This window comes from Scyliorhinus torazame, chromosome 14 (assembly GCF_047496885.1).
Source record: "Scyliorhinus torazame isolate Kashiwa2021f chromosome 14, sScyTor2.1, whole genome shotgun sequence".
NCBI classification, from domain to species: Eukaryota; Metazoa; Chordata; class Chondrichthyes; order Carcharhiniformes; family Scyliorhinidae; genus Scyliorhinus; species Scyliorhinus torazame.
In genome coordinates this window covers 91,477,011-91,493,052 of record NC_092720.1, presented here as the reverse complement: position 1 = coordinate 91,493,052, position 16,042 = coordinate 91,477,011, and the positions used below count along the sequence as shown (strand labels likewise).

Below are 16,042 nucleotides of genomic sequence, written 5' to 3'. Positions count from 1 at the left end.
AAGGTGCCAGGCAAACACAAACGCCTGCACATGCGTGTAAAATATGCAACAGCAATTTCCAAGTAGGACCAGGACCTGCAGTTGAGCAGCTTCTCACAATATAATCACAATATTGTATATGCAAATACCAGAGGAAAGAAACAATTGGGGCTCTGAACGATCTCCACTAAAAATTCTTAACAGCTAGTAAAATGTAGACAGCTTATTGCCATTCATCTATGCAGGAGATTTGATTTTAAATCAATGTTTAAATTGATGGTATTATACCGCCAATTGCCGGTGTCAGCTCAACTGTGAATGCTCCCACAGTCAAACAGGTTGCTGACACTCAATATCCCGAGCTTGACCACGAAAACTGACCATTTTGGATAAGGTAGGAGAAGGATGTGTGAAACTGTACCCAATCACATTACACAATACTCAAAAAGAAATACAACTACCTAGCATCTTGGGAAGAATCTATCTCATTGTTCTTCTTCAAACTAGAAAACAAGGAAACTGGATGAGGAAGTAATTAAAGGTGCCAATTCCAAACACTGATTAGAATGTCAGAGGGAAATGGATAAAATTCTAAGACATGCGCTTCCATTGTTGAAGATTACAAAGTGGAGCTGGAAAAATAACATGTCCGGGATTCTCCTCTACCCGGCGGGCGGGGGTCCCGGCGGGATGGATTTGCGGGAACCACTCCGGCGTCGGGCCGCCCCAAAGGTGCGGATTTCTCTGCACCTTTAGGGGCCAAGCTCTCACCTTGAGGGGCTAGGCTCGCACCGGAGTGGTTGGCGCGCCGTCGGCCAGCGGGAAAGGCCTTTGACGCCACATCAGCCGGGGCCGAAAGGGCTTCGCCGGCCGGCGGAAGTCCGCACATGCGCAAGAGCGTCAGCAGCTGCTGACGTCATCCCCATGAATGCGCAGGCGGGGGTGTCTCTTCCGCGTTGGCCATGGTGAAGGCTGTGGCCGAGGCGGAGGGAAAAGAGTGCCCCCACGGCACAGGCCAGCCCGCGGATCGATGGGCCCCGATCACGGGCCAGGCCACCGTGGGGGCACCCCCCGGGGCCAGATCGCCACATGCCCCCCCCAGGACCCCGCCCGCGCCGCCTGGTCCCGCCGGTAAGAGAGGTGGTTTGATTCTCGCCGGCGGGACTGGCATTCCAGCAGCGGGACTTTGGCCCATCGTGGGCCGGAGAATTGCCGGGGGGGGGAGGGGGGCTCGCCAACTGGCGTGATTCCTGCACCCGCCGAATATCCGGTGCCGGAGAATGAATTCGGCAACCGGCGGGGGTGGGATTCATGCCAGCCGCCGGCGATTCTCCGACTCGGCGGGGGGTCGGAGAATCCCGCCCCATGTTTAGAACCATTTCATGAGATTATTTACCGGTAGTTACTCTCATTCCTCCAATATTCTTGTTGAAAGAAACCATAGAAAATATCCAAATTCTGTGGATAATGATATCAGAGGCTGGCAGCTCTTGCTCTCAGCAGTGCCATCGGGGAGGCTGCTGTCCCACACCCCCACCCGACATGACAAGTGGCCCGCAGAGGTCACCTGTTACCCGCCTGCACAGTAAAAGGCCCACCACGGTGTTAATCCCAGCAGCGGTGGGATGAGGTCCTTCAGTAGTTAATAATTGGTTACTTAAGGGCCTCAATTAGCGGTGGGGCGGTAAGGTCGATCATAGGCCTTACTGCCGGGAAATGAATTCTGATGGGGACGGAAAGGCAGCAGAGTTCAGTTACGTCGCCATCCCGCTGAAGTCAACGCACTTCTCACCTTCAAGCTCACCAGTACTTCAAACTATTGTCTGCATGCAGCAAAAGAAAACTATTAGAATGCTAACCATTTAGAATAGAAACATATCAATATCACAGAAGTCTAGATGTTAAAGATACAAAGTGAAGCATTTTAAAATGTAGGTAGCATAGTTGGTCAATATGTGCTCTGTTGTAATATATTAAATTATGTGAAAATAATCATATTAGTTGTAAATATGAGAATGCATCGAAAAGATTACCGTACAATGTGGTAATCCTGATCACCATTTTAAACAAGTTTTCTGAAGAGAATTTTTAAAAGATTCTAGACATTATTAATTGTTAATCAATTTAAAAATAAATTGACCTGTGTCTGGTGGATTTATTGTTGTCTCTTCAGTGCTGCAGGCTCCTGGAAAATAGATTGTAGCCTTTAATAATATTTCCTTCCCTATATAAGAGCATGTAACAGCATAACATTTCCACTTTGTCCCTCTTGACACCAGCGATTACTCCCAAGCTCAATATATTGCAAAGCTCAATTTTCTCCATTGTATTTTAACATGCGAACATGCCAGAGGGCACTTCCCAACTACACCGGTAATACCTGGCTACTGATGCAAGAGATATTCAGCTAAGTCCTTGTTGGTCTTTTAACAAAACCCTTTGGGTTGTGTGGTCCTCAGTAAGCGGTCATTTACAGTTCTTCAAGTAACATCTCTGCCTTTTTACTGTGATGCTGCTTTCTTACATACAATCCCAAAAAATGTACTAGACAGTTCAAGAGTATCGTGGTCAATTATTAATCTACTTTGTCTCCGTGTGAGTGATGTTATTGTTCTTTTTCGCCCCTACTGTTCTTTGTCTTAGTGCTGAAGCACTGTGTGTGATTTTTAAACTCTTAACCTGGGGAAGAAGTAAGTGCGCTTGACTTTTACAGTGTTTCAGCAGGAGCCATCTGGGATTCTTGTTGTCCTGACAATGTCCTCTTGTGTATTGGAAGTTTTTATAGCACCAGTCTGAGCATTCCAATTGGGCTTAGAGCCCTCTGCTGATACTGCTGGAGATACAACATGCTCCTTGATCGGGTGTTGTAAATCATAAGAGTGATATAGCACAGAAGGAGACCATTCAGCCCATTACGCCAGTACTGGTTCTTTGGTAGAACTACTTAATTAGCCTGCTCTTTCTCCATAGTCCTGCATTTTTTCCTCAAAAGTATTTATTCAATTCTCTTGCGAATGCTGTAGGTGAATCTGCTTCAACCACTTCCTAAGGCAGTGCAGTCCAGATCACAATGACTCGCTGTGTAAAAAATGTTTCCCCATGTCGCCATTGGTTCTTTTGCCAATCACCTGAAATTTGTGTTACTATTCACGATTTTGAACATCCTCTTCAATCCACTACTTTATCAATAAACTGGATCAAGTTAGCCAAATGCAAATTGCCTTTAACGAACCCATACTTTTAGACATGCTCATTAATTTTGTCCCAGATTATTGTCTAAGGTTTCCCCGCCACCATGTTTTGCTGACTAGTTTGTAGTTGCCAAGTTTATCTCTCTCTCTGTTTTTAAACAGGGTAATTGACATTTTCAATCCTCCAGGCCTCTGGCACCACTTGTCTTTTCAGGAGCAGTTGGATGATTATGGCCAGGGCCTGTGCAATTTCCACCCTTATTTCCCTGAGTAACCTAGAATGCCATTCCACTGGGTGACTTTTCTAGTTTGGAGACAAACACCCTTTTAAGTACAACCTCTATCTATTTTTATCCTATCCAATATTATTACTACTTTCTCCTGTGGTGCTGAATTGAGAGTACCCTCTTTAATGAAGAATGATCTAAAGTGTTCAGTTATACCTCAGCCATGCCTTTTGACTCCTAGGGAGCGATTCAATGTCCTCGAATCACGCGAGTGCCCAAAATCGGGCTGCGCACCAGGGCATTCGTAAGTCACGTGACTCGCTCAGCCGGTGTGATCTGGATCTCTCACTCGCTGGGCGAGGTCCAGATTTGAATATTTAAATGAGGCAAATACCCAGATGCCGGATTTACCCGGCGCCCGGTATCCAACGGCTGCACCTCGGAGACCTCGCCAGGGCCCTGTTTAATTCTGGTCCACACAAATGTGGACTATTCGTAATGGCACCTGGGTGGGGTCTCTCAGGCCATTAGAGACCCCCGGGCGGTCAGGGTCAGGACAGGATGGTATCATGGCGCACCCCCTGGCACCTGGGAAACTTGGCATTGCCAGACTGGCACCCTAATTTAGAATTATGCTTTGTATTCAAGAGTGTCACCAGCAGAAAAGCAAGTGAGGAATTTAAGTTGCCGAACAAATAGAAAGTGAGTTGAGCAATTTATGATTTCCCACCCTCTTCGTGCACAATACTATACGTCAAATGTATCTGCCCTCAACATGGTCGTGTCGCACTCAAATGAGAGAAGGAAAGAGCTAAACCGGGTGTGGATATGCTCATTTAGCTTCTAGGTAACTTACCATTTACCAATCTATTTGGCTATCCAATGCTTCAATCATAAAATGTCACGGTTGTGAGTGAATCCAGAAAGAAGTTCACAAGCAGCCACATATTTATTAAAAGTTGTAATTTTATGTGCTTTATCATTTGATTTTACTTGATTTTAATGTCAGTGGGTTTTTGCAGTTATGCACATTTTTCATATTGAACTTGTCGGCTTCAATGCAGCTGAGTGAAATTTTCAATTACCTGGTGCTGGACTTTGCAAGTAGGGGCCATCAGCAGCTTGTTCTGTAGCTGAAACATTATTAGAAAGGCTGATTTCAGTCACACATTTATTAAATTAAACAGCATAAATTGCTACAACTCCAGTGTCCGTTTAACATTTCCTCATATTCAAAATTAACATGCAGTTTGTTTAATTAAAGCAAAAATTGCTCTCTCTCTCTAGAGAGAGAAAGAGGCAAAGTTGATGATTCAAATGGTCCATTTCTTTATCACAGTTCTTTAGTTTTTGTGTTTATTAATATATAATTTATTTGTGTTCTTCAATTCATTCATGGGATGAGATATTGCTGGCGAGGCCAGCATTTATCACTCACCTCTAATTATCCTTGAAAATGTGGTAGTGTACGGTTTCCTTCAATATAATTGGGTGGCTTGCTAGACCATTTCGGAATGCAGTTAAGAGTCAACCACATTACTGTGGAGTCACATATAAGCCAGACCTGGTCAAGACAGCAGATTTCTGACCCTGATGGACAATGGTGAGCCAGATATGTTCTACAACATTCCAACGGTTAATAGTTCCATTAAGGATGCTCGGTTTTTATTCCAAATTTATTTAATTAAAATTGCATTCAATAGGCAGAGAATAATCAGATGAAGTTATTTATTTTTTGAAGTGAATGCAACGGCAACAGCAACGTTGGAGATGAATTTCTGCAGCAGTCCTTCCCTCTGTCTGCTATAGCTTCAGTGGAAGGCCCATGGAGAACCCAAAGAAAATGCAAGCGCAGTTTTTACAGCATTTTATTTTACAGAGGATGATTGGGAGAAACCTTCTGAAGATTTAACCCGATTGAATTTTGCCTTTTGGTAAATACTGAGATCACACTATAGAGAGGTCAAGGGGTTTAAGTAACTTACCAATAACATTTAATCAACCAATACAACACACCTAACAAGACGATTAAAAAGAAAGGTGTGCATTTGTGTAGTGTTTTGTCACCTCTCTCAGAAATGTCTGAGAATGTTTTATATAAAATGAACACCAATGAAGGGCTTCAGCTGTGGGTGTATGCGGCAGCCCTTTCCTGCACAACAAAACAGCAATGGCATAAATATCCAATTAATCTGCATTTGATGGCGTGATTAGGGAGGACAGAGCCAAAGCTGCAAATAAAACATTGGCGAGTGGGGGAGGGGGAATATCAGGGACAGTTGCACTGGAGGCAAGGCAAAACAATGCAACCTGTGGAGCGTGGATGGCTGCACATCACACATCTCTTCATTCTCCCAGTAGCTGCCCGTTGCAAAAAGAAAAACCCCACTCACTCGTCTTCACCCAAACTATGGGATGTTTAAAGCTTATGTGATCTGACAGATGAGGCCTAGGTAGCCATTGGGTAAATGTTTGCCACTATAATACTGCTACCAAAGTTGCCAATGTTCATGCGATAATCATTTGGCGATTGTGGTGTTATTTGTGATTCTTGTTCTCAGGATGAATGTTGTGGTGTTCACGAAGACCACAGAAGCTAAGTTCATAAACAAAGCTAACATTTATTTACACTACTTAAATTAAACTTGACCACTTACTCCTAAAGTAAACAATAATCTAATCTGCAATCTATCTAATCTACAATCTATACTCAACTACACTAGTCTCAACACTCTATCTAATACTGTACGGAACTCTCTATCATTGCTCTGTCTAGCTCTCCTCTCCAGCTCTTTCCCAGCGATCTGAGTCACTGCCTTCGGGCTGGTTTAGCACAGTGGGCTAAATAGCTGGCTTGTAATGCAGAACAATGCCAGCAGCGCAGGTTCAATTCCCGTACCGGCCTCCCGAACAGGTGCTGGAATGTGGTGACTAGGGGCTTTTCACAGTAACTTCATTGAAGCCTACTTGTGACAATAAGCGATTATTATTATCATTGTTATATAGGCCTGCATCTAGCTCCATCTAGTGGTTAACTATGATATGACATTGTCATCTGTACATTTCCCATAATGTCACAGCGATCACGACTCAGATATTTTGTTGGAAATTATACAATTCTTGCCTTACAAAAATACTGCAATAAATATATTTGTATGGTTAATACCTGGATTATCATTTGGCTGGCCATCGGCAGCAGTTTTTTCATCAGCATCTAAACATCAAAGGTATCTCATGTTAATGCTTTACTTTTATGATCATTAATAAACACTCACAGGATCGAACAGGATTAATTTACAGAGTAGTATATCCATACACAATTAAATATTTGCAATGCTAATGGTAATTGTTGTAGTTTTACACGTTGAAAAAAATAATGTACAAAATTATAGAGCAATGTTATGCAGGTGTGCATTATCTAATTCTGTCTCAGATGAGCCGGAACCTTCATGTTCTTATTAAGTGACATTTAGAACGTTATGTAAAAAAAAATGACAATTAACATTTATATCATGGAACAGGATACTATTAACCACAAAATACATACTTACATTAAAAAATGTAATATTTCACGTACTACTTAAAACTCTCTGCAGTACTAATACGAGTAAGCCAGTTAAGAAATTTCAGACATTTTTTGGGGAACGGTTGGTTGTTTTGCACGGAATTGTGTATGTTTTATTCATCGGACAGAATTTTACAACCACATCCACCAGCGGGAACGTCCTGGCTCGTCAAAGTCAATGAACTTATGAACAGCTCGTCACCTTTTCCTAAAATTCCGCCCATAAAACAGGGGTTATAGTGTTAATTAGTAGCCATTCTATCTCAACATTACCTGATCAGCTTGGTATGCTGAAATAAATGTATATATTTTCTACACAGTACCACGAAGTTCAGAAAACTAAATATTGAAAACTATTGTTAAGTGTACATAAGTACAGGAAAGAAAGGAAGAGTCTCTCCGCTTACCAGAACCACTTTTTTCTGAAACTGAAGAACCTTCATCATCAGAACCTTGCACGTTAAAAAAGGGGAAAAGAGAAAACATCCATGAAACTCTTTTACAGGTCAAAAGTTCAAAATTCTGATTGAGTTACTTTGCGGATACAAAGGCAGTGGGGTGGGCCCCAAGTCCGCTAATGTCCAAAGTCCTTCTCAAATTGTCAGACAGCTTTATATCCATAGTCAAAACTGGTAGCCATAAGGCTCATCGAGTCTGCTCCGCTATGCATGTAAGGGGATAGCAATGGGAACTCAATGGTGCCATGATCAGTTCGCCGGGACAGCACAAAAATGGGAAGGTCAACTACTTAAAGGTTACTCCTAAGATCCGGTTCTGGGATCAATTACCTTATTGATCAATTGGCTTTCTCTTGCGGTCGCAGCAGACCCAAGAGCCTACCTTTACGTAAAGGTGTGGGTGCATGTTTAGTCTTCCTCCACACTCCCCAGAGTTTGGGTTGTTGTTCTGGTCTTGGGGTACATGTCTGTCCTTGTCAGGCATTACATCCAATTTCCACCCAGGTTCGAATTAGTGTTTTGGGCCCCAAGGTTTAGAGGCTGATAAATATGTGGAAAAGCTTGAGGAATTTGTGACACGTATTACAGGATGAGCAACTTGAATATTTAGGATAGTAAAATATCAAATAAAGAATAAAAATAGAGATTTAAATCACAATCCCTTCCCAATGCTAGGTCCCTCAATTGGGCAGAGTGTCTGTGAATGAGGGCCTGCCCCTGCACCTCCCCCCCCTTCCCAGTAGGCTGCTGGTTTGCTGAGTGGTCTCCCTGCATCGTGAACCCCCTGCCTCCACTGATTGCAGAGGTGGGATGTGGTCCTTAAGTAACCACTTACGAGCCTCAATTGGCCTGGAGGAGGGTAGGGCACCAGCAAACCTTCTTACCCTAGACTTATTTGGAGGTACATGGGAAGGCAGTGGGGTTTCCGCCCCCACACCCTCCTGTCCAATCATACAGCCAATCCTTCTGCCTCCAAACTCCTGCGGAGGGGTCAGGGATTAAATTCCACCCATTAAGTATATTTCTGCACAGCATGAATGGAAAATGAGGTTTTCAACTGATGGCAGTAAAGAATGTGAGGAATGGAACATTACTGACCTGACTCTGAATTTTCAGAATTATCTGGATTTTCCTCTGTACAATGGGAAGAAAAGAACAACAGTAATAGGAGACACAGCAACAACAATTAAGGGGATACACTATGTTAGTCCCTCATATGTAAGATCCCCAGAACCATAACAATAAAAGATTCTGTTAATCGACACAAGTGGTAGATTGCTCATTCTCCTTGCTAAGCCAACATAAAGTCTGGTAAATGTATGCAGCTAAGTCTGTGTAACTGCTGCACAAATCTCCTGGATACCTCTGAAATGAAGTTATATTCTTACATAATGATGCTTTTCAATAACACAAATCTAAACCATTCGATCATCCTTACTTGGCATCTTTCCTGCTCATTGCGCTTGCTGGAGGCTAACCTCCCCAACCCTCTTCCTATCCCATTCACCCCACCCACCAAGGATGCCGTGCACTCTGACAATGAATCCTTCAATTTTCTACTTTCAGAATGTCTGTTCGCTCATGAAGAAGGTCTTTGCCAGCTCTGAACTTGTCATGGATGATCCGGCCTTTGGCTGAAACATGGCTGATGGGTGGTAACACCTTGCGTTTCATCTTGAAGTCTTCCCACCAGGTCACATTTTCTACCACCTGACCTATTCAAACTGTTGAGATAAGGGGCGCGATTCTCCGGCCTTGTTTGCGCCCTCGCTCAAGCAAAATGAGGACGGTGAATAGCGGGAGAGGCAGAAAACGAGAACTGCGCCAGGCACCAAACAGTTTGCGATGCAGCCGGCCCGCTCCCATAGGCTAAATCGGGACCTTGCTGCAGCGTGGCGAGAAAACAATTATCACCACTTTAGCCTTATTCCATAAAATTAACAGGAGCCCCCCCATATCCAACGGCCTCCTGTCATTCATCGGCCTCCCCAGCAAGTGGTCACACTGGCGCCGATTAGTACTCCTTTTTAAAAACCGGAACATGGCCGAAGGGCTTCTTGGGGATTCAAAGAGGTGAGTAGCCGTCTTTGCTCACAGGCAAAAAGCCCGGGGGTGCTGGACTTGCAACCCCAGTGCTCGGCGGGGGTGAGGGACCCACCGCAAGGGTGGGTCGCAATGGGAAGGTGGGTGGCGCTGGGAGGGGGCAACCGCTCACATCACCATCATGCCAATCCTAGATCTTGTTTACCCATTCCGGCAGCAACCTTTGCCCCTCCCCATCTGCCCCACCGACCACCCATAACCCCCACCGACTGCTGAGGCCTCTGGCTGTGCGGCTGAAGGCTATTGCTAATAGGGAATTGGCAATCGTGGTTAAGTGAGCACTTCATACAACCCAAGTGGATTCCCGTGTGTGGGCGGGCCATATAGCATCTGGTAGTCATTGCCTAGCATCCCAATTAGACCGTGATGCCTGGACACTGCCTGAAAACTGCGGGAGGAAACACCACACATGCAGCAGTCGAACACCAATGGGTGGGATACAGCTTCGGGGACATGCCCACGACTGGAGGGTGGGTGAGTGCCATCGGGAGGGGACCAGTGCAAGGACCAGGTGATGCTGTGAGTGGGTGTCCAGGGTACAGGGTCTGGGAGGGGGGGCCCCCGCTGTGGATGGGAGTGTGTGGGCAGGGCGTTCTGGGTGGGTGTGTGGGGGGTGGGGGGGGTTAATGGGAGATTGGAGGGTCCTGGGGTGGGAGCCACCGCTGCTTGTGAGTCTAACACATCTCCCAATTCCTTACATATGTTGAACACTATGGCAGGGGTATTGGATACAGAACTTGCCCTAATGGTGCTAATGGTAGTCCGGGCGGCCAGACGCCGGTGATAGTGACAGCAGCAGCGTCTGCAGATGCTCGAGGCAGTGGCCCATGTGCCGGAGCCCACCCCACACCTAGAGGACCCAGCCGCCCATCAGGCCAGAGGGGGACCCACAGAGAGAGTCCCACAATGGCCCAGGGTGTACAGGCGTAGCTGGTCCTTTGAACAGATGACAGTCAGTGCGTGCCGCAGGAGGCTCCGCCTCAAGAAGGGGATGGTGCGGACTTGACACCACATGGAGGAGGAGGACACCCGGTCCCGGTGGTCGTCAAGGTCACTGTAGCCCTGAACTTTTACGCCTCCGGATCATTCCAGGGCTCAAGAGGGGACCTATGTGGTATCTCGCAGGCCACAGCCCGCAGGTGCATCTAACAGGTAACGGATGCCCTGTATGCCCAGGTAGAAAACTACATCATCTTTGACATGGACCAAGCCCAGCAATACGCCCGGCAACAGGTTTCACTGTCATAGCCGGGGTGCCCCAGGTCCAGGGAGTAATAGATGTCGGCCTGCGTTCACCGAGCCATCTGGGTGTGCCCTATTTAACTGAAAGGGGTTCCACTCCCTCAACATACAACTCATGTGCGACCACCAGATGAAGATAATGCAAGTGTGTGCCCGCTTCCCAGGGAGTGCGCGCGACAGCTACTTCCTAGGGCAGTCGATCATCCCCGGCCTCTTTGAAGAGCACTCCGAGATCTTTCCTCCCCCACACCAGCATCCACCCCCAACTCTCCATGCAACGCCCAACCCTCCCTCCACTATCCCTCCCCCTTCAATCCCCCTAACCCTTCCTCGACCCCCTCCCCCTTCAACACCCCCGCCCAACCCTCCCTTCACACCTCCCTCCCACCACTGTGAACCACGCATGTGGCGAACGATGCCCTCTGTGTCTCCTCAGGAAAAACTCTCCCACAATCTCCCGGAGAGGGCCCAAACTGGCGAAGGGGTGGCAGACATCAGAATCCTCACCACCATCGAGGAGCGTGCCATGGAGGTGACCGGTGTGGTCGAGGACAGGGCGGTCACCAACACAAATGGCTGGCGGACGCCGCAGAGGTGAGGAACCACCGGGCTCCACCCGGAGGACCTGTCCAATGTGAGTTGTTATTGCCTTACTGACCCACCCCTCCCACTGACCACATGTCCATTCTCCTGCAGGTCCTCCAGCTGACGGCACCGGCCCATCCCGTGTGGCACCCTCTCCAGACTACCATGAGTCCACACTTAGAAATTGTTCTGAAGAATCACGCCCAAGGTGTTGGTCTCGTTTTTAGAAAATATTTTGTTGAGGCATTTATAATTTAAACAATTTTCAACATCAAGTTTCAACAAAAACAAAAACACAACAATATAACCAACAAACCCCACGAGCACAAAGACCAACCAACATGGCTACACAAACAGTGCCACCTTCCCCAGACACTCCTCCGTTGGTTCTCCTGTCCTTACATGTCTCTCCCTTCCCTTTTCCCCCCTCCCCCTGCTGACAGCTTAATTTTTCTCAAAAGAAGTCGATGAACGGCTGCCACCTTCGAGCAAAACCCTGCAATGAACCCCTCAAGTCCCCGCCGTGTCGCTAACCCATACCCCTGACTTCAGGGGTTCCGAGTCCCTCCATCGTAGTAAGATCCGTCTCTGGGTACCAGGGAGGCAAAGGCCAGGACGTCGGCCTCTCTCACCCCCTGGGCTCAAGGTGTTGTTCTTATCAAGTTATCACACTTCCATGGCTGGCACAGTAGCACAGTGGCTAGCACTTTTGCTTCACAGCATTAGGGATCCTGGTTCGATTCCCGGCTTGGGTCACTGTAAGGAGTCTGCACATTCTCCGTGTGTCTGCATGGGGTTCCTCCGGATGCTCCAGTTTCCTCCCACAAGTCCTGAAAGTCGTGCTTGTTAGGTGAATTGGACATTCTGGAATTCCCCCCTCCGTGTATCCGAAAAGGAGCTGGAGTGTGGCGACTGCGGGCTTTTCACAGTAACTTGATTGCAGTGTTAATGTAAGCCTACTTGTGAGACTTCTTACTGTGCTCACCCCAGTCCAACGCCGGCATCTCCACATCAGGCCTAGCCAGTGACACCCACATCCCTGGAATTAATTTTTTTTTTAAGTTATGTTTTCCTTTGCTACAGGCACTACATAAATGCTGCTGAAGGGCCTCCTGCTGCAGGAGTTTGATATTCAGTTAAAAACAAAAAGCTAATCATCTGTCTAACTAAAAACAATGTTCACTCATACAACTCCTTTCATACAGAAAAATATTGGCAGGTGCCCTCTCATTGATTACAGCTAAGGTCTGTTAAAACCATGTCTCAGAGGAAATACCTCAGCAGTGGTAAAGGGACAAACCAATTTAACCAAGCTCCATCTCCATAGCTGAATATCAAACATGCTTCAGAATCTGGATGACTTTGGGTTTTGGGCAATGCTCAAATCCGCAGACAGGCCCAGATTACCTGCTCCCATTAATTGCATGACTATCATTCTGGGATACCTGCATGACACTCCCAAAATCTATGCCACCACAGAATCTTGCGAAGAAGATCCAAAAGGATAGAGGGCGGGACTCTCTGTTGCCCGACGTCGAAATCGTGTTCGGCAGTTGGGCAAAGAATGGACTGTGACGCTGAAATCTGGGCCTGGGCAGGCGCCGGTTTGACGTCAGTCAGCCATGCTCCACCCCCTCCAAAATGGCATCATCGTGACGTGCGCCGTGAGTAGTCACAATGCCATTGGCGCCTCACCGGCCAGCCCACTCGCGATGCTCCGCCTCCAATGGGCCGAGTTCCCGACGGCACGGACCACGTGTGGTCATACAAATCATGAACTCGGCATGGTAGCTGCGGACTGTGTCCAGTGCTGCCACACTCGGCAGAAATCCGTGCCGCTGGCCTGGTGTCGACTTCTGCAAGGGCTGGGGGGGGACTGGTGGGGAGTGGCCAGGGCGTGGGCTGTGAGGTCGCGGATGGCAGGTTGGGTCTGCGCACGGCTGGCACCATGTTGTATGGCGCGGCCACTGCAGGTCGTCAGCTGTGCGCATGCGCGGCCCGGGACCCGGCCATTTTCGGTGCGGGAGGTGGGAGTTCCAATTGGCGCCGGTGCTGGCCTCTCATTGGTACTGGAATCGGTGAGGGGTTTGCGCTGATTTTTTTGACGTAAACCTCCCGCGGATTCCCCATTCGAACCGCCACTTAGTCGCAGAAACGGAGACGCCAGATCAGACACTTTGTGTTACAAAATACTGTCCAAGTTCTATTGTCTTAACAGGGAGAAAGTATTGTGATCTCCTTTTAAGAGAACAACGGAGAGGTAATTTGCACAGAAAACACTATCTAGTTTCAATATATCAATATTGACATATTTTGAAGGCTTTAATACTTTGCATTTTTGCCAGGCCGCATGCAAAGCAAATAGGTTCAAGAATGGATAAAAAAGTCAGAAATGTCAATAAAGCCATGAAGTTACCTTTTAAGTCCTTCAGTGGAGTTTTCTCTTCACTGTAAGAAAATTAAAGAACAGTTACAGGTCAGGTCTGACTCATTTGGCTGAAGTTTTGTGTCAGTATTTGAGATAGTCCCATTACCTTTAAAACAGCTTAGCTTTCATAACTGAAGTAATGCGAAAAACAAATTTCAACCGCTGCAAATACAACACTGTACATAACATTTATGCTTTGCACTATCACAGAACAAAAAAATGCCAACTTTCAATCATCCAGTAGCACAGAAAAAATGCTTATGTGAAAATGAAAACTTACTGTAATGCCCTGATTTTTAAATCCCCTACAACCCACCACCTTCCCCATTAACACCGGGGTCTCTGTTATATTAACAACCAACTGGCAGATAGTTATTAAATTGCTACTGCATGACGTACTTTTTTAAACTAATCATATATATAACTAGAAATTTGACTAAATCTGTGATTCTGAATAGCTAAGACCCAGAATATAGAAAGGAATAGACCACAACAAATTATGTTATTGCTGAAAAGGGGCCATGTAGCCGATGCCTTACATCTTCCACCCATCAGGACAAATGCAAGAATGCCAAATTTAAAACAATCACAACAATTTATAGTCCAGGAAAAAAGGTGGATGGTTGAAACGTTTTCTCTGACTGGCCGTGGCATTGCCATGGAGGAAACAATGGGGATCTTTCGGCTCCCCAAGCACCTGGGTGATTCAAAAAAAGCACAAGGTTTTAACATATTCCTTTTGTTTGCAAATAATGGGCCCCTGTATTTCACTTCTAGCAAGTGTAAATGAGACAGATTATTGCCTATTAGTGCACTCAGAATTGTTCAGAAAGTGCTGCCCATTGCTGAATCATATCCAACAGCAGAAGTTAGTTTTGGGTTTTGTAAGCGTATGTTGGTTGAGTGCAGTGTGTACTCTACCTATTTATTAGGAGCAACCGGAAGAACATACTGATAAAAGCTCATTATTGCGGATGCTGGAATCTGAAACAAAAACAGAAAATATTGGACAACCTCAGCAGGTCTGACAGCATCTGTGGAGAGAGAAGGGAGCTAACGTTTCGAGTCTGGATGACCCATTGTCAAAGCATTGAAAAAACATACTGGGCGGAATTCTCTGACCCCCCGCCGGGTCGGAGGATCGGCGCCACGCCGCTTGAATTGCGCCACGCTGCCGGGACACAATTCTCTGCAATACGGAGAATCGGCGCCGGCATGGTCGGCACGGCACAGGTTGGGGTATGTGCCAACTCTCTGGCACGGGCCGGCGCGCCGATTCTCCAAGCCGGATGGGCCGAGCGGCCGTCAACAAAAAGCCGAGTCCCGCCGGTGCCGTTCTAACCTGCTCTGAGCCGGCGGGACCTCGGCGTTGAAGGGTCCGGGGGCGGCCTGTGGGGGGGGGGGGGGGGGGGGGGGTCCGACTCCGGCAGGGGCCTCCGTCGTGGCCTGGCCCGCGATCGGGACCCACGGATCAGCGGGCCAGCCTCTCTGCCCCCCCGGTCTCCTTTCCTCCGCGCTGGCTCCTGTAGCCCTGCACCATTTGCCGTCGGGGCCGGTGCGGGGAAGAAGGTCACTGCGCATGCGCTAGTTGGCGCCAGCCCAACTGTGCATGCGCGGACCATGCGGCGCCGGGTTCAGGCCGGGATCGGCAGCTAGGGCGGCGAAGGCCACTCCAGCGCCATACTAGCTCCCTGTGGGCCGCAGAATGGGGTCCAGGAACAGGCGCTGACGCCGGAGTAAAACACTCCCGTTTTTACTCCGGTGTGGCACTTAGCCGCCCGTTGGGAGAATCCCGCCGACTGTTTGTTTCAATCAGCCAATTACTCAGATGTATTGCCTACCTTGCTTGCATCGCACCAGCACTGAAATGCATACACGACATTGCTCTACTATTGGATGATAGGCAGAACATTGTTTTGGGCTGACAGCAGTAACCTGTTAGCGGAAAATACCACTTGCGTAGCCACTGCATTGAAGCAGTGTGAGACAGCTTGCTTAATTTATTCAAATTTTAGAGATGCTTTGCCTTTCCAGGGTAATTTGAGGTTTTAAGATTTAAGAGAATCAGTCAAACTTAAAACGTGGCTCATGTACACTTACTAAAAGCAAAATACATTCCTAGGTGCAGACCTGTTATCTGTAAACAAAAGGTACTTGTTCAAGCCTTGTACCGGTTTTGAATTACCAGTAGCTTGGGGAGTCTATAGTTCCCAGTTGCTTTCTCCATGGCAATGCCTTGGCCAATCAGAGTTGATGTGCCAACC

At 47.1% G+C, this 16,042-nt stretch overlaps 1 protein-coding gene across 6 annotated transcripts in view; it reads right to left on the bottom strand.

The window, feature by feature from the left end:
* The window catches only part of LOC140389878 (uncharacterized), a 148,980-nt gene that overhangs the window by 68,047 nt on the left and 64,891 nt on the right, over nucleotides 1-16,042 (bottom strand). For 4 of the 6 annotated variants that reach the window (XM_072474476.1, XM_072474479.1, XM_072474480.1 and 1 more), the window contains exons 2-7: nucleotides 13,767-13,798; nucleotides 8,519-8,554; nucleotides 7,370-7,414; nucleotides 6,564-6,611; nucleotides 4,483-4,530; nucleotides 2,120-2,164 (exon numbers count right to left, since the gene is read on the bottom strand). In XM_072474476.1, coding sequence (XP_072330577.1) covers nucleotides 2,120-2,164; nucleotides 4,483-4,530; nucleotides 6,564-6,611; nucleotides 7,370-7,414; nucleotides 8,519-8,554; nucleotides 13,767-13,798 — 254 coding nt within the window. Of the gene's footprint in view, nucleotides 1-440; nucleotides 483-2,119; nucleotides 2,165-4,482; nucleotides 4,531-6,563; nucleotides 6,612-7,369; nucleotides 7,415-8,518; nucleotides 8,555-13,766; nucleotides 13,799-16,042 lie in introns of those variants that run through there. The other 2 variants (XM_072474482.1, XM_072474481.1) reach the window with 2 other exon arrangements.